This window comes from Micrasema longulum, unplaced genomic scaffold (assembly GCF_059751315.1).
Source record: "Micrasema longulum isolate JH-2025_06_02 unplaced genomic scaffold, ASM5975131v1 h1tg001290l, whole genome shotgun sequence".
NCBI classification, from domain to species: Eukaryota; Metazoa; Arthropoda; class Insecta; order Trichoptera; family Brachycentridae; genus Micrasema; species Micrasema longulum.
Genome location: NW_028278477.1, coordinates 218075 through 241898, shown reverse-complemented (window position 1 = coordinate 241898; position 23824 = coordinate 218075). Strand labels below are relative to the sequence as shown.

Below are 23824 nucleotides of genomic sequence, written 5' to 3'. Positions count from 1 at the left end.
TTTAAATACAGAAAGTAAGAGTGAGTCAAGTCAACATAGACATTTTTTTCTCATAGGATCTACTAATATGGACACATATGTTTTTTTTTTTTTTTAATATTTCATTTCCGATTAGGCTGCAGTTGACAGTTTAAGGTTAACAATATTTTGAGGTTGTCCAAATTTTTGTGGACAAGGACTGGATTCAACTCCCTGGGGAGCTGTTTTTATTCACATATTACAACAGAGATGAAGAACATTTAAGAGAAGGTAATATGGAAGTCTAGGAATCTACAGGGCCAACAGATGAAAGAATTGAAGGAATAAAGATGTTCAAATATGGGCAGAATGGTGAATGTCACACAGTGTGTAAAGTGGCCACTTAAACCAGCCATTGACAGGTCATAAGCCATGTAGATGGTTTGAATCTAATTTGCCTATATCCTTTTGACACTTGTTGCGGACTGTTTTTTATAGGGACACAATATCTCCAACTACCATATAATTACTTCAGTTTCACATAGACTACAGCCGTCTTTTTACTATCAATGTCTTTTGGGCTGACGGCTATTTCCTAAACGAGACACGATTTTGACAGCTATAGTCGGCATGATCTTGCACCTGTTAAACCAGCTAATGACAGGCCATTACATAAGCCCAATGCCAAACATTCATGTTCCCAAAAAAAATCTCCATCTCTGTTGATATATGTGTATAATAAATCTAATTGGGTTATTTTACAACTACATCCTTTAAATATTATCGCAATAAATTACTGGACTGTGTAAAAAACATTACCACTTCCATGTATACACATTCAAGTATAATGTGCATAGTTTAATATGTATATAAAAAAATTCTTTATATGTATATTCAATACACAAAAATATATTATTTTGCTTAAAATTTTCAATTAATTTAATATTAATTCATTTAATAATTAATTTATATCTTTAAAATTCATTCTTAAAATTGATCAAATATCATTAAAATAAAATAAATGTTATGGTACTTCTTGAAGTATGCAATTATGCACCATTTTGAGAAAAATGCTAAAAAAATATAATTTTTATTTACAAAATATTGCACTTCTATTACAGATCTTAATTCAATGCTTAATAATATACCAATATTATATTATTATGCGTTGAATGGTCATTGAACCTTTTAATCCCAGTCTTTTTGGCAATGAATATGGGAGAACCCCAAGAAATTTTCTATCACAAAATAGATACATATGTTTTTTTTCAGCTGTCCAGTTTTGGTAAAATGAGATAAATTAGAAAATTTACAAAATATCGCTTAATATAATAACTTGTAAATTCTTTGCAATTTGACAGTTACAAGAAAAAAATATTTAACATAAAAACATTGGGGATTAAAAGGGTAAATATTATTACTCAGGGGTTAAAAATAAATAGAAGATATCAATGGTTCAAAGCAGTGATGTAAAAATACAACACTAAAAATAGGTATTAAAAACTTAATAACTATTGGTAATGATATCTTATGCATGATAATTTCATATAACATTTTTTGTTATACTAATATGAACTAACAATGACGATAGTTCCAATTCTTCGGAAAATGCATTAGTAAGGAGGACACTTCTATAACCAGTGCGAAGACATTTGATTGGGTAAGTTGCTTGACCAATAAAATTATTGTCACCGAACATATCCTCATCCTGTACAATAAATCGTAACAGTGCAAAATCTGGATTTGCAATTTCAAATTCACAAATATCATTCCATATCGGATTAAGTCCATTGTCAGCTGAAATGACAAAAGTATTTAAGGATTTTATATACACACACAGATATTTTAGTTTTATTTATATCATCATTGGTATACCAATCGCACTATATGTTGATAACTTGTTACACGGAGGTAAGATTATTAGTCTCGCGATCCAAGAACTATGAATTAATGCACCGTAAAATACATTTCAAGTCAACCATGTTGGGAATCGAACCCGAGACCAAAGAGTTCTAACATGGTAGGCGAATGCGTAAACCACCAGACCACAAGGCAGAGATGATATTTTAATAGGCGTATATTTATTGCACATAAATATTAAAAAATAATTTAGTAAATTCAGTAAAATAATTTTTAAATGCTGTTATTAATAACAAATTAGAAAAATAATAATATCTGCTTCATAAATACCTATTGTTTTCGTGACTAGTTTTACACCAGAGTCATATTCCGCTCCAATGACTTCCACTTCCACAAAAGGGCTGGCCGTTCCTCGACCAGACTTACAAAGGTGCCTTGCTCCAATCACCCTAAGGAGAACAGTCCAACTCGGTACACCAACCAGAGTTGTCTTATCGTAAGGATTAAATCCATCCACGAACATAAAGTCGGGTCGAAGGACATATCCACATCCTCCATTTTCCTTAAACTTGGCGGTGTTAATTTGCATCGGTTTGTCTGGTGTTTGGTAATTGAGAGCAACCATCTGCGAGCCGGAGTTCCACATAGGAACAGGATTATAGTTAGATGAATCAATCCTTTGGCCTTTAGGATACACCCTACTAAATTGCGCTTTGTGATATTTTAGGAAAAAGGTATTTTCCTGTTGGCAGATGAGTTTTTCCGCTTTGGTTTCTGGGAATGAAGACATTTCATAGAATGTGAATCCTTTGGTCTTGATGCGATCTATATTGAAGGCAATGGAGCGGCAGTAGATGATGAGGTCGGACATTTCTTTGGCGATGCGCCAGGCACGTTCCATCTCTCTGTGCTGTTGGGAGCGAGCGCTGGCGGACTGTGCCGCATCTTGGATAGCGGCAAGCCACTCTAGGGCTACCTCACGAGAGGGCGCGGCCATTTCGAAAGGCGCACACATAGACGGGTTCTGGATGCGCACAACCCACTGTGCGCTGGCCCCACCCTCGCCCCCCACCACAAGTTCCACCAGGGCACCGCCCACATCTACACTACCCTTCTGCAGGGTACCAAGAGCCATACTATCTCGCTCACTTCCCTGAAATTTATTCATTTCTAGATTTGCCAGTAAAAATCTAACAATTGTACCACACATTTGTTTAATTTATGCAAAAATCATTTAATAATATCGCACGCAGAAAAATCTGATTAGATGTTTGTTAGTATATTATTACATTAATTTAAGGTTATTTAAATGTTTTAATAGAAAATTATATAATAATGTTAGGAATATTATAAAAAGCATTAAATAAATGTCTATAAAAAGAAAATCAACAAACTAATAATTATGTAACTTTTAATGTACAGTACAGTCTCTATAATCTAACAATGAGGAAGTTCAGTGCTACAGGAAATTGGAAATAAAAAATGTTTTTATACACGCGGTAAAAATTAGACCTTTTAATTGTATATTTTCTAAAATGTACAAAAATGAGCTACTTTAAATGATGTCACAAGTTCTTCCATATCAGTGTTTTTCAATCTGTGGGCCACGGGCACAAGCAAGGCAATTAAAAAGGGATGGAGGGGGATTATTTAACATTTGCATTGCTCGTGACTGCAGCCTCCCCAAACAAGGCAAAAGTTGGTCCTGTAGTGTTAATAAGTGTGCCGTTATATATATTTAAAATGCCTCATTTCTCCGCGGAAATAATTTCTGAAGTAGTAGAAAACATGGATTCCGATTTTGAAATGAGTGATGGAGAGTTTGAAGCAGCAGAAGTTCTAGATCATCTAGATCTTTCAGAATCAGAATCAAATTATGTACTTTTGAACTTATCAAGTTATGATATAATGTGTCAAAAAAAAAATTAAGATGCTCATGTAAAGTTGAAGAAAATCACATGAATCATTGATTTATGATCATAACGAAATGCACTTAAAAAATGTTATTTTAAATTATGGTTTATTAACAAATTAGAATTATGTTTGTAATATATACAATGAAAAAAACGTGATCAGTGCAGTGTCTCAGTGAAACATGACCAACATAAAGATAACAAACATCTTCTTTTTCACGTCCACTCCTAAGTGAAGCATGTGGACATCACCAGTTGCTTCCAGGAGACCTTATCTCTAGCCAGCACGTTCACCTCCTCCCATGTCAATCTAGCACCCCTTAGTTCCGCCAAATAAAGTCGAAATATTGTCATCGACGGCCTTCCAGGATGGCTTGAGCCCTTGGGTTTAAAGAAGAGGCAACTTGGGTTTAGGTTCTCCTGAGGTATGAGCAGAGCGTGTCCAAGCCAGGTCCACCATCGCATCTCCAAGACGTTCGCTATAGGAAGCTGCTGCGTCTATTCTCGGACTTCAATGTTAGTTATAAAATTAAACCACCTTACACCTAATATTCTTCTTAAGCACTTAATCTCAAAACTCAGAAGCTTGGTGTTCTGAGCTTTGGTAAGGTGCCAAGATTCGCACCTATATAGGAGTACTGGCATTATACAAGAGTCAAATAATCGGCACTTCGTTTTGACCGAGTTCCTAGAGGGACTAGAGTTCCAGACAACACGCATCATGTTAAAAGTTGCTCCAGCAATTCGGGTTGCGAGCTCTCTGTGCATGCTTTCATCCTCAGTTATATGAACTCCCAAGTATTTAAAGCTGTTAACTTTCTCGATCCTTTCTCTGCCCATTATTATGGAAAGGCTGATCAGGGTCAGGACAGGATTTGTTGCACATAATATGAGTCTTTTTGGTATTAATATTAAGACCCAGACGAGTAGACATTTCCAGCAGTTTGTCAACAATTTCTTGAAAATCACCAACAGACTTTTCAAGAAGAACCGCATCGTCTGCATACTCCAAGTCGCACAACTTTATTTGGTGGTCAATGGCAGGTTAGGCAGCAGCTAGCAACACTGACCTTGATAAGGTGTATCTAAGAAATACTGAATAAATACTCCATCTTGCAAATCCTACTGTCGGTCTCCTCGATAACAAACATAATCATATTTAAATGTGTGTGCATATTCTTTATATATATGCGTGGGAATAATGGCTGGACACAGTTTGTGTTTTTAGTAGATTATTTTGTTAAGATTGTTATTTTATGTTTCTCGCATTGAATGGTTTGTTTCTTCAGCTAGGCGTCGTATCAGATTCTGAGAAAAGATGATTGTGTAAACAGTTTTTGGCTTTCATACTTATTTCTGGCGTTTTAAGTGAGATGTGTCACAAACTTTAATGGGAGCAGCGTGAGAAGGTAGGTGAACCTCACATAAGCCAGCGATAAAGCGATTCAGACAGAGGAAAACTTGTCGAAATCCGGTGCTCCCCAAACACTAGGATCAGAGATCGTGCTTTTGCCGTTGCTGGCCCCTCTGCCTGGAACCAATTGCCTTCTAACTTATGAATCACCGACAGTCCCAGTCATTTCAGATCCCAACTAAAATTTTACTTCTTTAGTTTATCATACCCTCAATTTTAAATCAGAAAATATAATATGTCAGTTTGTAAGCAGAATTTAAGTTTAAGTATACAATTGTAAAGCGCCCTTGGGGTGATTTTTCTCAAAAATGGCAAATTTTCAGATTACTAAATCTTTAAGAAATAAAACAATTTTTTTTTATAGGAGTGTAAGTTTTCAGTCACTGTTATCGGTACGTACCTTTTCAGGGTGATGCATTTAATAAATTCAACAAAATAATCAATAAAAGGAACGAATCCAACTTACAGAGATCACCCAAAAATTATACATATTTTTTTTTGCATATCATTCATCATTATTTTTTAAAAAAATAGTGATACACACATGTTATAAAGCACAGTCTGCATATTATATATATGTGTTTAATATTGAAAAAATTTGGAACTATTTTCTGACGAGCACCTTCTGTATGATTCTGATACACTATTGCTTAAAAATAAACAATACGGACTAAAATGGACACCAAGTTGTTGGAACAATAGGCATCTTCCAGGAATTATCAAGCAGCCAGCAGGCCACATGGAGGCAGTATTTACCTACTATCTACAAAAGCTTGTCTTCGGACATCTATCTTGATTTTGTTAACCGTGGTGTTGAAAGAGTGCTTTATTTATTCAGTTTATTATTGCTTACTTCTTGGCATGAACACTTGAAGAATTTACTACTATGCTTTATGTTTATTTTTTGTAAATTTATTGATATCATTTTACATTGCTAGAATTTCACTCGTCCATGCGCTTTGTAACTGCACAATGATTGGTAATCTAGCTTCCATATGTAAAATACCATTTTTTTTTTAATGGGGTCTAGAACTCCAACTGTCCATGCGCTTAGTAGCTACAAGACAAGTCTTACTCCTTTTTATTATTATTATTATTATTTTTTAATTTCATTACTACACTAAATTTCTTCGTCAATTAAAAAAATGTGTAAATGGGGGCTAGATTTCTTACCGTCCATGCAGTCTGTATCTGCAAGACGCGCTGTAATCAAGCTCTTATCTGTTATAATATTAAATTGATCTTAATTGGAAAGAAGGAACTAGAATTCCAACCATCCATGCGCTCTACTTATTCTTATATTATATATTTATTGATTGTACAGCACCCTTGTGGTAATTTTTACATAAATGGCGCTATATAAATTATCCAACTATACATTGGCGCAAAACCATAATCTGGTAGGGTTCCATATTATTTTAGACTATCCACTACTAACAAGCGGTAAAACTTGAAATGGCATCATTATATTTGAACATATTGGGTGCTACTCCTTTATCTGTAATGCTCTCATTTTCTTTTAATGCATTCTCAAAAATTTCATCATTAGTCCATTATTTCGGAACTTTTCCCCATATCCTTTTCAGTAAGTAACTCATGCTTGACCGTCTGGATCTTTTATAACATCTACCGAATTGAGTTTTCGCCAATGATAAAAAATGAGAAAGTTTAGTGCCACGGGAAATTGGATATTAAAAAATGATTTCTTAGGCATGGAGAAAATTAAAGCATTAAATTGTAAGGCGAAGTTTCTTGAAAATGCATGAAAAGAATAATAAAAATGATTTTAATAAAAACTTTGAACGTCGTTATCAGTTCTTCTGAATCAACCGATGATAGTGTTGTGATAGATTTCCGGTTTACGAGAAGTTAATTCACTAATCAGCAGTACTCTCTGAAAAGAACTTTTGATGTCACACACGGGAGTCATTTCAAAATTGTGAAACCTTAAAAAATCACTGCGCTGATAATACGATACATAATTTATTTATTTTTTAATTGCCTTAGTTTAATAGCCTATTAATAAACATAAAAAAACTGCCGAACTTCCTCATTTTCGTATTCATACTCTGAATCGGAATCCACATCCATTTCCTTCATGAACTTACCGTACTGGCCAAAATTTTGCCAAAATTGCCTAACTAGATTAGGAGTAACTTTCTCCCAACATTCCATCAAGTCATACTACACCACATGAATTGATTTTCTTGAGGATTGATATCTAACTTCTTCACTAACAATTTTCAGAAGTTTCTTGCAAAATGAAATTATCACCGCCTGAATGACATTTTGATCCATGGGCTGCACGAGTGGAATACAGTTTGGAGGAAGAAACATAACTGTAATTTGTGCATCATCACTTATCAAATCGGTGAAATTTGGATGGCAAGGAGAACTATCGAGTGACAATGCAGTTTTAGTTCTTTCAATCTGTCGCCCTTTACCCGATGCTATGGTTCGGATCACCGGAGATGCAGATTATAGTGGGTTCAGATTACAGAGACCATACTGTATTTATTTATTTACTACAGTTATTTATAATAAATAGACAGCCTTTTTTCACCGTTAATATTTTGGTGTACATATTTTCCAAATAAAAATAATAGTTCTGGCATACATATTAGAAATATCATTTCAAAACACATAAATATAATTTTTGAGAAACTTTTATAAAATTACACACATATATATATATAAATCGCAAAAAAAACAATACGCGTGGTCGCATACAGATCAAGATATTTTCACGTAAAATTAAATAAAGTTCAATGATACAAATATTCGGCCGCAAACAAGAATACATATTTAAAAAAAAATTAGAAACCAATGACTGCATTTTTACGTAATCAACCCTTAACTAAATACTAACTTTTAACAATGAAACAATTTTATAATATAGATTGTGAACAGTTATAAAAAAATAACAGAGATTGTATTATTAAAGTAAAATTGCAAAAACAGAGTGGTGTGATGTTCTATCCTCTCTGCTTACCCCTACAGAAAAATTCCATAATACGTTGTTTATTTTTTGTTTATCTATAAAAATATATACGAAACAATTATCTCAACTAGTTTTATTTCCATAAAAAAAGCATAGTACCAAATTCAAAGAGCGAATTTATGATTTTTATAAATTCTATAGTATTCGACAGGTTGGAACTAGATTTTAATGTAAAATTACAAAAAAATTATGCAGTCACATGTGTTCTGTATTAATATTTATCAAAACATGGGCAAAGAAACAAGTAAATTTGTTTACAAAATAGAATATGAAATATTGATAAAATGTCAAATGAACATTACGTACGGAAGCATCCCCTTCTACAGGTTCTATTTCCTGGACATAGTTAGCTGGAAACCATTGGTGACGTTTGCCACCATAGTCTCCCCTCCACCAGCCGGCATCAGGCTTGTGCACATTGGTAATGATGGCATGCTTGCAAAATGACAACTCATCGTCCTGACGGGCTTTGTAATCGTATAATGCTTTTACCATAATCTTTAAATCAAATAAAAGAAATAATCAAATAAATATAAACAGAAAGAAATGTGAAATTTATTGCAATAGAGAGGGAAAAACATTTTTGAGAAGGCAGTCTAGGCATTTACAGGGCTGTTTACAGGCTGTTGTGACCTGTTATTGGATTTTAAGTGGCCACTTTACACACTCACCATTCATTACATTCACCATTCTGCCTATGTTTAAACATCCACATTTCCTCAACTCTCCCATCTATTCAAGAAGTTCTGTAAAGTAAAAGAGCTGAAACCTGTATTGACATGGGTGAGATTCATCTGAGTGAATTATTTGATCTACTAGGAAACGCTTGAAAATACTTTTTAATTTTTATACTTCGTTTTATACCATTTAGTTTAATCAACAAATTTTTGTGCCAAGGGAGGGAGTGAAATCCAACCTTATATTGAAACATTTGGATATACTCAAAATATTGTTGAGGCAGAAATGTGTTTAATATTTTGGGATTACGTAGGCTCTTTCTTTTCACATTATGATGATGCCATTTTGTGTCAACATTGAGCAAAACAATCTTTTGAGTGTAAGTAAACATTGTCATAACTCAAAAACTAGTTAAAATACTCAGTTGACATTTTGAGAACATTCTCATTCCCTTCGACTGAATATTAGAGTTGGAACTAACCAGATAAATAAAATAATTATATAGTTATGCTCCGGTGTACTGCCTTCAAGGACAATACATGTGTGCAAAAATACAGTTTGAGCTGTTGAGCTAATAATAATTGACTAAATGCATTAGGCATGCCAATGCCCTAGCATTTAATCACATTTTCTAAGTCAAAACTTGAAATAGAAGTTTCCATGTTTTCTTTAACATATTTTTTTATCCACATGAGCTCACTTTCCTTTTCTTTTCAGTGAACTTTCAAATCTTTCAAGAAATTCCGAAAAAGGCAAAGGAATTTCGATAAATGGAAAATAAATAAAAAGAAAGCGTCAAAGAAATGTCAATCAGGTGAAGCAAACATTAATAACTGGGAAAAATTAGTTCCCGAAACAAAAACAAACAAAAATATCTTTTAAAGTAGCTAAAGCTGTTCCTAATACGTTTCCTCGGGTGAAAGAATGAAACAATTCAAATCATTCTATTTCCTTACGCAAAATGAAAAATATATGTTTAAAAATAGCACAAATGATAGAAATAGAGAAACGTAGTGTGGCGCCTCCGTCATAAACAATCCTCAAGGACCTACCGAGGAGCGAAACCACGCAAGCGAACGCAGCTCGTTAAGTTACCAGCCTGCTGTTCTATACCCAGCCGGAAATAGAGGGCGACCAGAACAAAGGCTATAAAAGGCGCGAAGTTCAAGGCCCGTTCTTCTCTCCTTGTCCAAAGCTCAACTGCCGTACTTCCTTGCATAAAATTAGCCTTCTACAAAACACGTGTTAGATATAAATCCGAAGTAAGTTAGATTTCATTAAACGTGTAATAAAATATCTTTGTATTACACGCCAGTTTTCTTATAAAATAAATAGTGTTATCCATGTAAGTAAGCCGTTCTTATTTCTTGTGTGATAATATATATGTGAATCCTTTTCCCCGCCACCTTCTGAAAAGAACGTAGTAGGGTGTCGAGCGAGAGGCCATACGGCACCGGCGGGACCGATTGCAGGCTCCAGCAAGGACGACTGTCTAATCCTACCTAAAGGCCACGACCCCCACAGTAGATATTATATGGGCTGTTAGGAGTGACAGTTTTATTCAAACAAAAAGGTTCTATGTGTATCACTTGGAACTTTGTTGCCCGGAAATAGTATATGCAACCTTGTTATCTTGAACGATTTGAATCTAGTCTCCAGTTGACACCATGTTGCATTCGTATCAGCTAAAATAGACATTATACAGACTTGAAATTTTCATACATCATAGAATGTTAATAATGGAAGCTTTTTGCATAAAAATGACAAAATGTGAAAAAATGTCAGTTGACCCTTGTTGTTTTGAAGTCCCGAACAGTTAACAAAATGTATGGTTTGAAAATTTCATTTGAAATTTTACACGATACAACTGCTGGTTGTTCAGCCGGATGGTTCAGCCGGATGAATCTCACCCACATCATGAAGGTTTCAGCTCTTTTACTTTACAAAAGTCGACATATGGAAGAGGAAGAATGTGGATGTTTAAACATGGGGAGAATGGGAAATACACAATGTGTAAAGCGGCCACTTAAACCAGCCAATAACAGGTCATAAGCCCTGTAAATGCTTAAGCTTCTATATTGCCTCCTCAAAAATGTTTTCCCTCCCCGTGGCAACACATTTTACAAGATAACTAACCTTCGATGTAAATGAGCTGGGATCCATATATCCTGGAGTACCATACACGGAATTATCATCTGGCTCCTATAAATTTAAAATACTGTTTTACAAGACATGTAAGCAATTGAGGGCTTAATCTGAACAAGTTAGTGATGAAACAATACTGACAATTCCAATGCGCTTAATTATTTCTTCATTTACTGGATACCAAAGCTTTATTTTCCGATAAAGAGGGTGTTTCTCATAGTAAGCCACCAGTTCAACAAGGCTCTCGAATTTGACTGTTCCAATTGTGTAAAGACGACCTTCAAGTTTAATCCTGCAGTGCTTGATTTCTTTGTCAGCTCTGAAATATGAGCAGAACAAATAGAGTTAAAACAACTATTACCAGCACTCTTTACACTAAAGTAAAAACCCGTTAGGGTTACATTAGAAATTTTATATTGTCTAGTAATTTTATGTCTCGTCTAGTCTAGTTAGTTCAGTCATCATGTGCTTTTTCAGATTGATTTTAAATTTGTCTCCAGTAGTTCGTTGTAGTGTTTAAGTCCATTATGAGTATTTTTGACTGTCCTGTGTTTGTCTTTGCTTTTCGAATATGATAGTGTTGTTGTTGTCTGGTGTTATATTTGTGTATGTCAGCATTTTTGGCTAATATTATGTCGTCGTCTTGTATGTTTCCCAGTGTTATTTTGTGCACAATTTTTAAGGTCTCAATTTTAGTCAAGTAGTTTATGTCAAACTGGTGTGTTTTTTTGTACAGTTCAGTCGTAGAGGTCAGGTAGGGTAGATTGTATGTTAGTTTAAGAAGTTAAGTTAAGTTTAAGTTTTTAGTTTTTTCTTATTCTTTGACAATGGGTACATATATTATCAAATCAATTTACAATTTGTTTTTGACTACTCATTATTATGAATTAGATTTAATTGATAATATTTTAAATGAGAGAAAGAAAAAAAAAGACTCAAAATAAACTATACAAATAAATATTTATATTGTTCTCAAAATTCTTCTAATAATAATGATAATTGGCGTATAATCTTATGCATTACTCATTTAGCAATAATAAATTTTACCTAACAACATTCGACCAGCATTTTATGCTAATAACATAGGTAAAATTTTACCCAATAATTGTAAAGATAAGGAAATTTCATTAAATCATTTGGAAATTTATAAATTAAATTGTTTAAATTTCCAAATTGCACAAAATATTAATTTAAAATTAGAATCAAAGAACATAATATCTGTACCTTAAAGCTAAAAGGCTGGAAGTCACATTTTTTGCAAAATTGCGTTATGAATGTTATTTTGTTCATATATTCAGATTCTATTAATGCTAAAAACATTGGAGTCTTCCGGTATACCACTACTAAAATATCTTATTCTAAAACACCAGTAGAGCAGTAATAATACTCACGCTTTTAACAAAATTCAACGGTTTGCTGGTATTAAAGAAGTGGATACCGAATAAATTCTACAATTTTTATAACAAACTACCTCTGACGCAGTGAGGGATTTTGCACAAGATTAAGTCTTATTGTCATAATTAACCATACTTAACCATTATGTCATTTTTTTAGCCATTAATTTCATTATTTTACTTTTTTTTTACATACTGTTTACTTTCAATTACAGTTTTATTGCTATTAATATCATGTCATTAAATTTCTATTTACCTGTTTTTTTAATTTTTAATTATTGGCACGTAATTTTATGTTTTTGCCTAAAGAAAGTTTTATAAATACATTGTTTTTAATTAAATATTATCCATTACTTTTTATACTAACGTCCGAGGGGGAATTAGGGGGCGGACCGGGTGGTTAGAACAAAAAAATATTGAAGTCCCATAGTTATTTGATAGTCAATACTTTCAAAGTTTTTTTCTTAAATATTATAATAAAAAACTTATAAATCCAAAAAAACAGCAATAAATTGTGTTTTTACTTGGAGAGATACATTTGAAACAGTTTTACAACTTCAAACCGCTCTCCTGAACAATTTACCAAATGCGACTTCCAGCATTTCAGCTTTAAGGTACAGATATATATATATGATGCCTCAACAATAATAACTTCTCAGAATTCGCAAATCATCTTATATCCGAAAACCACCAAGAAACAGGTGTAGAAATTTGACATATTACTAAAAATGGTTTTCGTTAAGACGATCTAGAAAGATTGAAAAAAAGTAAAGTCACTAACCAAAAACATACCATAATAATAAATTAAATTTAACTTCGAGTCCTCTTTTAAACATATTCACGTTATGATTCATATTATCTTCTTTCTCTCTCCTTTCATTCTTCTGTTTCTTTCTCATATTATTATATAATATAAATAGCAATGTGAGTAATTCTAAGTTAGTTCGAGTAGTTTCTACAAATTAATAAACAAATAGCGTAAAACGTCATACCACAAAGTGATACTAAAAAATATTTTTGATTTAAAAAATATACTCATTATTTATTTCAATACGGACCGGTTTTGGAGCTAAACAATTTTCCTTATCAAGGTATAATATTTAGAAATGGATATAATCCCATTGTATTACTTAAACAGTGTTTACATAAATCTAATACATACGAGGGTAATAAATCAAATCTTTATGTCCAGTAGTAGTTTGTGGAGAAATGGAGTATGAATTAAATTTAGACACTGTTAAAATTATAAAACAGGATAATATTTCTAAATTATACCATGTCGGTAATTAAATAAATAATGAGTGGTTGAAAACGAAGAGTTTTTATTTTAATTATATAATGAATAACCACAATTTCAGTGCTTTAAATGTAAAATATTACAATTTACTTTTATTCAAATCCCACACGTAAGTGGGGAGTAAGCTGATTTGCTTACTCCGTTTTATTATAAAGACGAAAAGTGCTTAAATAAGCGCGGACAGACGAAACATTTTATTTGTAACAAAGGCTAAAGTAGACCAGTTGTCAATAGAGGAGAGGTGCAGATTGTATAATTCACAAAAAATATTTTACAAGGCGAGGGGTCTGGGAATAATAATAAAAAAAACAAATAAAATATTTAAAGCTGAAATAATTTAACTACTCGTCATTTGATGAGATATAAAATATTTAGTGTGAGTTTATTTTTCAGCCTTGACCAAGGAACAATCGTGTTTTGAAACCGGTCGGCCTATAAAATACATTTGGGTGATTTTATACGAATCAAATATGTAGTTAAATTATTTGACATGGGAAATCACACATCCTTCAAATATTCATTTTACTATAAAGCATTACTGTCACATATTGATTATTATAAAAATGACCAAAGAAGTTCCATTATTGATGTGATGCTCTAAAAAAAAGAAAATGTAGAAGTAATAGAAGGGGGCAAGATAGAGAAAAATATGCGTGAATTTTTCATTCAATAATTGAAAAAATATTGTACCGAAAAGAGATGGCAAAAGATCCATTATCCTTCTCACTGGGTCTTACAAGAAATGCTCCGTCTGATGGAACACGTCTTAACAACTCTTCAGACTGAGAACGAGTGCAATGAGGCAGGTACCATTCCTTGCCTTCATGTTTGTTTGGCTGGGGTACTGGTTCTTGAAGAGTTATTAGAAATTCCTACAATATATAAATTAAAAAAATATTCAAAAATTTGGATTGGTACACTAATATATAAAACAAAATAATTTTTAAAATATTTACCTGACTTCGTAATGTATTTTGCCTGTAATGTGTAATCAAGCTGTACAGACTATCAAAGCAGACCGAATCAATCAAATAATATTTTGTGATGCCTTTGTCTTGTTTCAATTTGATACGACAGTGATTAGCTTTACCTTGACGCCAAAACGAAAGGCAGTAATCACCTATGAAAGTAACACTTTCTCTTACAAGGAATGTGCCTTCTCCCAAGTAGGAGTGCGTTCTAAGTAGGTCTTCAGCTTCTTGACGGTTCCCAGTGAGTTTCCCGTGGAACCAACACTCTCCGTAGTGCAACTCATCCTGAGGAATATCACCATCGGTGGTTTCAACTTCACTCTCTCCATCGCTATCAACCTCTGTGTCTGCTTGAGTGCAATAATTGTCAGTATAAAATAGTTTGCTTTCCGTAAGCACAAATAGATGAGGGTTCCACTCCTTATCAACTGGATCTTCTAGGAATAAAACACCATTTTTAACAGAGGTTCGAAGATCCAAATCTCTTCCCTCTTCAGCACGCATTGAAAATGAATTTTCATCTACACCTTCCGGAAGCTTTTTGTGCTTGAGAATGATTCTGCGCTTTAGTTGGAGAGGGGATGGAAGACATACCTCGTTCTTTTCGTGTGGTTGAACTAAAAGAAGTTCTCCAAATACTTCTTGCAAAGCAGCAGCCATTCTGCGTTGTTGAGGTAGTGAACAGTTATCTTCAATAGAAAGGATGAGAGGGAATTCAGATGTAACAAATGCGTGATCCTTGATTGTACGCAAAACATCCATTAGTTTAATTTTAGTTGTGAGAGTGTGTCCATGGTATATAAAAGGGGTACCGTCAGGGCCATCCCAACAATCCAGTTCGATACACCGACACCCGGCACGCAGACAACGGACATATGCTTCTACAGAAGACTCACTCGAAAATTGATCTCCAGTAAGATATCTGAACACATACATAAATAAGTTTATAAATAAATATTAAGATTATGTAATTTATTCATTATTCAATGTGTATAACTTGCATATAACTTACGTATTATGACTTGAGGCTATCCAATAGTAAGTGAGAGGTTTTGTCATGTCTTGTGTAACATTGTTATGCCTATCATCCCAAATGCTGTTTTGCTTAGAGAAAAGCATTTGTATAAACTGAAAAGAATACTCTTGTTAGATAAAATTCTTAAGGAGATAAAACATAAACAAAATTACACTTACTTCAGATAAGGTAAAATATGGATTATGCACATCTCGTTGGGGATCATGTAAATAATCCCTAATGTATGCGGATACTTCTGCCTCATTTTTGCTGATGGGATCATTTTGCTCTAGGAATAAAAACTTCTGAAACTCCCGCAAGGTAACAGTTTTCCCATTTGAGAAATACAAAGCGTGCTTGTCAAATATGTCGTAAACATTCTGCAAAACATAAAAACATTATATTAATATGTACCTTACAAGAAATCAATTGAATTTAGTTTTATTTAACTTACGTTTTCATCAAATATTAATTTCTGATAAAAAATAGCAAAATCATCAAATCCAATTTCGGCTCTCTTACGTGTGTCTACTTCCTGGAACAAATCTCTCAATTTATTCGTAGAAACTTTACTGTTAATTTTTGGTAGAAGACTTTTCAGTTCTTTCAGTGTAATCCTAGAAATATTGATTTAATTATTACATTGTTATTTACGTGTTATTTAAAGGTACAAACTGAACAAAGATCAAACGGAGGGGTGTATACATTTTAGGATTGTTTATTACTTACGTTTCTCGAGAATTTTCCATAGCATAAAACTCTCTCCTCAGCCACCTTTCTATTTGTAGAGGATAAGGTGTAGACACAGTACTTTGTACCAGATTTCTCAAACCTCGAATCCATATTTCACATTCTTTTTCTGACAATGCTAAAAATAAAGACAAACTTGAAAGATTTTTCCAAGCTTAACATAAAATTGAGAATGACAATGATAAAGGTCGCAGACAGAATATATCGACATTCAAATGAAAACAAAAAAACTGAATCGCTTACATTGTTGAAACACAGACATGATCACAAATGCCTTTCAGTGGAAAGTGGTTACTATATATATACATGTGGTTACTATATAATACAGTGAAACTTCTATCTGTCGTTTCTTGAATAATCGTTTTCCCGGATGTGTTGTTTATTTATTTTAACTCTGAATTGATTTCATACAAAACACAAAAAATAGATCACATCGATTGTTTCACTAGCCACTTTTTTACCACATTAATCGTTTGAATTACACGGCTTAATTTACACATTTTTATGTTTTGGCTAAATGTACGACAGCATTCGTAACAATATGTTTGACATTTGAGAGAGAGGGAGAATAAAAGTTTGTCAGCGCCGTTGAAGAGGGTCCGCCGCCTGGTACCTTAATTTTCAGAAGCATGCAAAATCTTTCAAAGATTTTTTTTTACTATGGTCATTCAATATCCGCTACCTCCACCAACTGTGAATCTACTCTCGTTTAGTTAAAGGATATGTACCCTCAATATGAATGTATTTTTTATATACCATACATTACATGTTTGTAACCGCAAGTGAAAAAAATTATACATTGAATAGTTTACATATTGTACTAAATAAATAATACGCTGGTCGAATATTGCTTTTTGAGTACTTATCGAATACTATTTGGTATATTATTTCATTTTGTAATTACAAAATACTGTATTAAAATATGAGCCTATAGCAGGTGAAGTGAACCAACTGACATTTTGAATGTAAAGTAAACTTATTGCTTCAGATCACGTTTTTTAAATTAGTATAATCCAAAAATAGCAAAAAAGTTTAGTAAAAAAAATGTGGCAAAAAGCTCACAGAGTTAAAACTTTGAATACAAACATTTTACAATTTTGTCAGTTGGTTCGCTTCACCCGCAATGGGCTCATATGATACACAAAATGGTTATATATGGAAAATGTGCTTTAAATATAAATTAAGTTCATTTACATATTATTTTTTTTTACTTTAATTTTTCTTTGCATTTTACAATAGGTATACATAAGTTACAAATACAAAAAAACTAAAACATTAACACAAAAAAATCCCACAAAGGCATGGCTTGTGTGCGGGTTTACATTTTATTTTAAATTGAAATAAAGTCTATTGGAAGAATACGATAGATATCAAAAAGTTCAAAAATTAGTGCTAATATAAGAACACAATTTTTTTGTCTCTATAAATGAGAAAATACATATTAAAGACGCGGCGTTTTGAGATGAGGTATCCGAAACAGACAACTCAATTGACATAGTGACTGGTATGATGAGCAAGATGACTCATACGACTTACCTGCAATTGATAATGTGCGCAATTTAAAATCAGATCCATAAAATATAATAAAACAGCGAGCATTTTCCATTTTCTTAGCTTCGTCTGGCCATCGTTCAAAGTCTTTTGAATTCTTTCCTGGTCTTATTTCTTTTACATCTCGTAGTTCCAGGCTTCCTTCGTGAAAATGCCTCTGTGATGTATGATTTCTAGACCACAAAATTTGATGTGTTTCTCGCCGAACCATTAATGTTTTCCTTTCTGGCCTTTTTCTGGGAAAGAATTTGGTAACTAAAGTACCCCTTTCTAGTTGAGAAATTATCTGCTCCATCTCATTTATGAGCCCAACACACAATGTACTCGACGAGTCCATAATTGGATTACTTGTCGAGCTGCAATAAATAAAATTACAAAACTGAATACGCTATTTCAAATACTTGTGGTACAACATAAATACACTAATAGATATTCCAACAGAGACAGATAACCTTTTTGAGAGTGGGGAAAGTCTAAAAATTGAAAATTATTTTTAGGTGTTTCCTGGTAGGTGAAATAATTTGGTAGAATCTGATCGATATCAATAAAGGTTTAAGCTTTTGCTCCACAAAATTCAATCAATATATTGGAAGAATTGAAGAAACACAGATCTACAAACATAGGCAAAATGAAGAATCTTACACAGTGTGTAAAGTGACCACTCGAATTAACCTATGACAGGTTGTAAGTCATGTAACCAGCCAATGACAGGTCATAAGCCCTGAAAATCCCTAGACTTCCGTATTCCCAACTCAAAAATGTTATCCCTCTCAGTTGCAACAAATTTAGATCTGAATCTCCACAGGGAGAAAATCCAGCCTGTCTGCAAACATTTGGACATACTCAAAACATTGTTACAAGAAAATACTATAATATAATATAATAAAATCGTAATGCATATATTATATGCTTAGTAAGTAAAAAATATATGAAATTATAATAACAAATAGTACATGACTTGCTGTTCAAAGAATTCAGAGTACCTACTTAATATTATTCAACAGTATATATTGAGAACGGTAATGGTAACACACATAAACAGAGATAAATACCCAAGCGTCACAACCATAATACAAGATACTCCAATAGGGATCTGATACTAAGAGAAGGGGTCAACACTGTTCTGACATCGAGGCAACACTATTATGTTGGCGGGAAGGTGCATAATTTTTTGCCAGAATTGTGGGAAAGCGGGAGTGTTGACAAGTTGAGGAAAGTGTCGTACATTGGTCGTAGGGAGTCAGAGAGGTTGATGCATGCAGCAGATTGGAGATTCTTACTGGATGTTGAAAATAAAAAATAAAGAAAAAAATACAAAAGGCAATCATGAAGTTTCATATACATTAATTAAATTTTGTGTATTTAATGTATGTGTATGCATTAGGGTGAAAAATATTTTTTCACTCCACCCTAATGCATACACATACATTAGGGTGGAGTGAAAAAATATTTTTTTTGAATTTAGGATTTCCTGTATTATTAATCGATGCCTTGGCGGTAAATAGTAAAAAATACCAAATATCATTAAATTCTAACATTATCTTCAGGTGGCGCACTGACACCAAAGATTAGAAAAAAGTGTTTTTTTGTCTAATATTGCATGTGGGCAAGCGCCTCTGGTTGTCCAGTTTAACATCGCAAAAGACATCTGGCAACACTTCTCTCCCCTCTACCCTCGCGCCCCTCTGACTGTCTTACCGAGCGCTTTCACTCCACTCCACTCGTCACATTCAGTCTCTAGGGCGAAGCGCATGTTCGATGAAATAACCGCGCGAACTTCGATTTGGATCTGTTAGTGAAATGCCTAAAACAAGTATTCGTCGTGTCCCGCATTTGGTGGCCCTATATAAACCTTTTTTCCTAGGTTTAATAAAAATAAAATATATATAACTAACCCGAGTATCAAATTATATACTTTTGTACTTATATGAGGATTTGTAAACCTGCAGGCTGAATGCAGTTTTTTATTTATTTACATGTGGCGCGTCTTATTCTCTCTTAATAAAATTTTGAATCATGTTTCTAAGATCAGTCTAGCCGAAATGGCTGAGTATAAGACGTGGCTTCCAGACAGCTTCCATTTTTTCTCATTAAAGATTAAATTTTTAATGAGAAAAATGGTGAAAACTGCCTAAACAAAGGTACTGCAAGCAGGACGACCCTCATTTTGTCATACAAATCGTACTATAAAATGAGACCTGCTAGCAGGATCAGCCCCACAGGCTGTCGTTCTGGAAGCCTTTTCCACAAGTACACACACGGTGTTGGACATTCTATCATTAACCAGTGACATAGATAATATTTTTGGAAACGTTTAAAGCCCTTTTTACTCACAAACAGTTTTGGTATGAAAATGGCGACCGCTTGTTTAAAAATGAAGACATTTGTATTATATCAGTAATGTGTATTTAATGTACTTTGTTAGTTTTAAATTGTAAGCAGCATTTTTTAATTATGAAATTTAATGATTGTTTAAAGTTTAATTTGTATTCAATCATTTTTGTAAATAAATAATGCTTAAAATGTATGATTTTATTGAATATTTATATTATACACGCCCAATAAATTACATAAATATTTATAGTTCAAATTGATATAGTGGAGATAGTGGTTTAAGGGTTAAGTTTTGACCATAAATCAAATAACCAATTAAAAACACATAAATATGTAACGTAATGACTCATTTCTCTCACGCATAAATATGTAATGTAATGACTCATTACTCTTAAGCAGAGATGTCATACTGTAATCTAAGTTGTAAACATAATAATTTAACACTTAGACCACTAAGCATCAATACATTATTTATTTTTTTAAATCATGCATGTCAAGAGGCCCAATCACAGGGGTGATTATGGCAATGAATGATTTACTGTTCATGGAAGATTACACTGGACTTTTTACACGCTTTTGAAATAACAAGGTTCTAAAATTTAATTTGAATTGTTTTTGAACATTAATTAAACATCGCGTAGTAGTAATATAATTATACTGGTTATTGGAACGCCTTACTTCACACTTTTAATTACTTTGTGTATAATATGTAATAGTGAATAATCTTTGTTAGGATTTTTTGAAGTATTTTGATGTTGTGTTATAGTAAATAAAAAAAATATGGAACTTTTGTATTTATTAATAGTAAACAATTTCTTTTGAAAAAAATCTTAAATTGATTTTTACGCAGGGAAACCTTTTTTTAGTACCTATATTTTATTTTACACAGTGCTATGTGGAATGTATCCACCATGTAAAGAGTCCAGTGTATTATAATTGTTTGGTGTCACACTTAAGGCTGTATTAGAAAGAAATGGTACCATTTATTTACAGTTTCTTTTTCTCTGTGTCCAGGCGGATGAAGAATACAGTTCGGTGTGTAATAGAACCAGAACCCTGGACGAGGTTTTCGACTCAATGGCTGCTCTCAAGTAAATATCTTTAATAAGGAGATCGAGTGAAGATAAGTCCGCCTCGATGTGTAATAGTTGAAGTAGTAAAAAAAATTGAAATAGTTATCCTTCCAAAAGAGCTGATACAGTTACAAAAAAAAACTGTTACTGGGTATATAAAAGGACACAGTTATTTTTCGTAAACAGCTGTAACAGTCTCATAAGAAAATTAAACTGTCGCTGTGAAGAAAAATTAGTCAGCGAAATTAATTTTAAAAAAATGTGTTTCCTCATTCAAAATTAGCAAATCTTTAATAAAGTTAAAATACTGAAGCGTTTATTGTAACACGCATACTAAAATTACTAGTAGCTAACATTATGTCATAATTTCAAATGCTTTTTGGAAATTTTAATTTTCCAATTTAAGAAGTTGCATGTCATTTTTATTGAGATATTAAGTTAACAGTTTTTTGCAAACTGTAGTAATTTTTACAAATTTAGAGATCCTCCACATTCGACATTCAGTTTAAATTATAAAATTCACAAGTCTAGCATAGTATTGGAATATTTTTTTTAATTGAATTTTTTAGGTAACTAACTATTTTTATAAATACATATTAAAACAGCGTACTTATTATTTTATGAAAACAACTGGTTGAAAAAAAATAATATTACACCTCTGTCTGATCTTTAAATTAGACACTTCTGATTCCTCTCGTGGTGTTATGGTCAACGCGTTTGCTTAACACGCAAGAGGTCTCGAGTTCGATTCCCGACATGGTTGACATGAAATATTTATTTGAAAATGTATTTTTGCACTATAACATTTCATAGTCCCTGGACTAGCATCTAAAGTGTAAGACTGATCATCTTACCTTCACGTCACAAAAACGATTAAGATAATCTGTGATTGGTGTACGGATGCAGCCCTCAGAACCTTTAAAAATAAATAACTGTCTGTGTCAGATTTGCAAATGTAAACAAGAAAGGTAATCGTAAGCAATCACCAGGTTGAAAACACAATGGCACCTTCCGAGTATTTATTGGAAATTTCCAAGTAAGTGCAAGTTCACAAGCCCCGAATGAGTTCATTCATTAGCCGTGAATTATTGGAATTTCCGCTTCAAGAGGAATATTCTACATTTAGTATTAATTATTTATGCTTTATCAACTCAGTTCATAACATCTTAACAACTGATTTAAACTTTAAATAACATTAAATCATATTTCAAAGTTTATCAAGAACTTTATTTAAAAATATTTCAAGACTTCTCGTTTCTTTTATTTCTTCGGGTAACTCATTGTACGGTTTCATACCCTTTGTAAATGAGTTTGGCGACTCCGTTTTTCTCCTCCTTTATTATATTTTTTATTTTATGACCATTCACCCCTTAATCAATTTATGAATAAAAACTGCAATGTTACATTTCAATTGTTGCTTTCCTGTTTCCATTCCATACCATTTCACTATGGATTATTTTTACATTTGAATATATATTTGTTTTCAGTATTACCTCATTGCCGTATTCTGTAGAATGTTAATGTTTTTGATTTTTCCTTCATACATAAATATATTTTTGTCTCGAACGAATTAATAATCTTACATGTTTTATCAGTCATTTAAAAATAAAGATCATTTTTTGAGCACTAAGTCGGAATATAATACATTTTCTATTACTCTTCTATTAAAATTGACAATTTAGATAACATCACTATTTTGTATGGTATTTTTGAGTTTTTTTTCATTCTGTCACATCAATCAAATAACGTATTTACTAGAAATTAAAATTACGATTGGAAAAGTTTAATAGTAGATAAAATCGAGGTTTGAATACATACAAATGCAACAGGTCGTAAAAACAAAAAAAAGTATATACAATATCGGCTTTGTTATAGTGATTGTGTTAAACCATATAGCCACGATAGACGTGAAAGGTTCAAAAGATAACGAGATATACCTTAAATAATTATTATTATCACACAAAATTAATAATACCCCAAAGAGAACGTCACTTTTAATGTATCACAACGATTTAGTCGTATGTATTATAAGTCGGATAAATATTATGTGCACAGCAATATAATAACAATAATGAAATTATACATTATGTTCAGATAGTAGGTTTGTATAACAATAATTAAAATAATGAAACTACGTGTACTTACTTTACGTCAGTGAATGTATTGTGTCTTCGTCGAGCTTTCCTCCTGTGAAATTGACTTAACAGTCACATAATTAATTACGTGTTGCAATTTTCAACCGGATGAAAATGCTTGTCGTGACAAATAAAAATTAACACTGACATATTTCCGCGTATATATCCAATTTTCAATTCAATAGACACAAATTATACACCATAATATTATACACCCGATAACCCGACGAAATGACACTCGGCGATCACCTCCAGCGCCCGCTACCCCCTTTCCTCTTCCCCAATTCCCCAGACAAACCAAGGAAATGGTGTTGGAAATAACGACAAGACAAGAT

The 23824-nt window shown here is 32.8% G+C and overlaps 1 protein-coding gene across 1 annotated transcript; it reads right to left on the bottom strand.

The window, feature by feature from the left end:
- Positions 1–1358: 1358 nt before the first annotated feature.
- Positions 1359–23824, bottom strand: sl (small wing phospholipase C gamma 1). The gene is made up of 13 exons (XM_088234790.1): positions 23500–23824; positions 17933–18303; positions 16376–16514; positions 16101–16263; positions 15826–16026; positions 15644–15759; positions 14617–15553; positions 14351–14532; positions 11111–11288; positions 10961–11026; positions 8453–8644; positions 2149–2971; positions 1359–1755 (listed from the first exon to the last, which is right to left on the bottom strand). Exons 2-13 carry the CDS (start codon positions 18282–18284, stop codon positions 1502–1504), a joined length of 3603 nt encoding a protein of 1200 aa, XP_088090916.1. The 5' UTR covers positions 18285–18303; positions 23500–23824; the 3' UTR covers positions 1359–1501.

Coding starts and splice junctions, on each gene's coding strand:
- sl (XM_088234790.1), bottom strand. CDS start 18,284: ATGGACTCGTCGAGTACATTGTGTGTTGGGCTCATAAATGAGATGGAG. Junction 16,027..16,100: donor AATTAATATTTGATGAAAAC/GTAAGTTAAATA, acceptor TATGTTTTGCAG/AATGTTTACGACATATTTGA. Junction 2,972..8,452: donor CTGTAGAAGGGGATGCTTCC/GTACGTAATGTT, acceptor AATAAATTTCAG/GGAAGTGAGCGAGATAGTAT.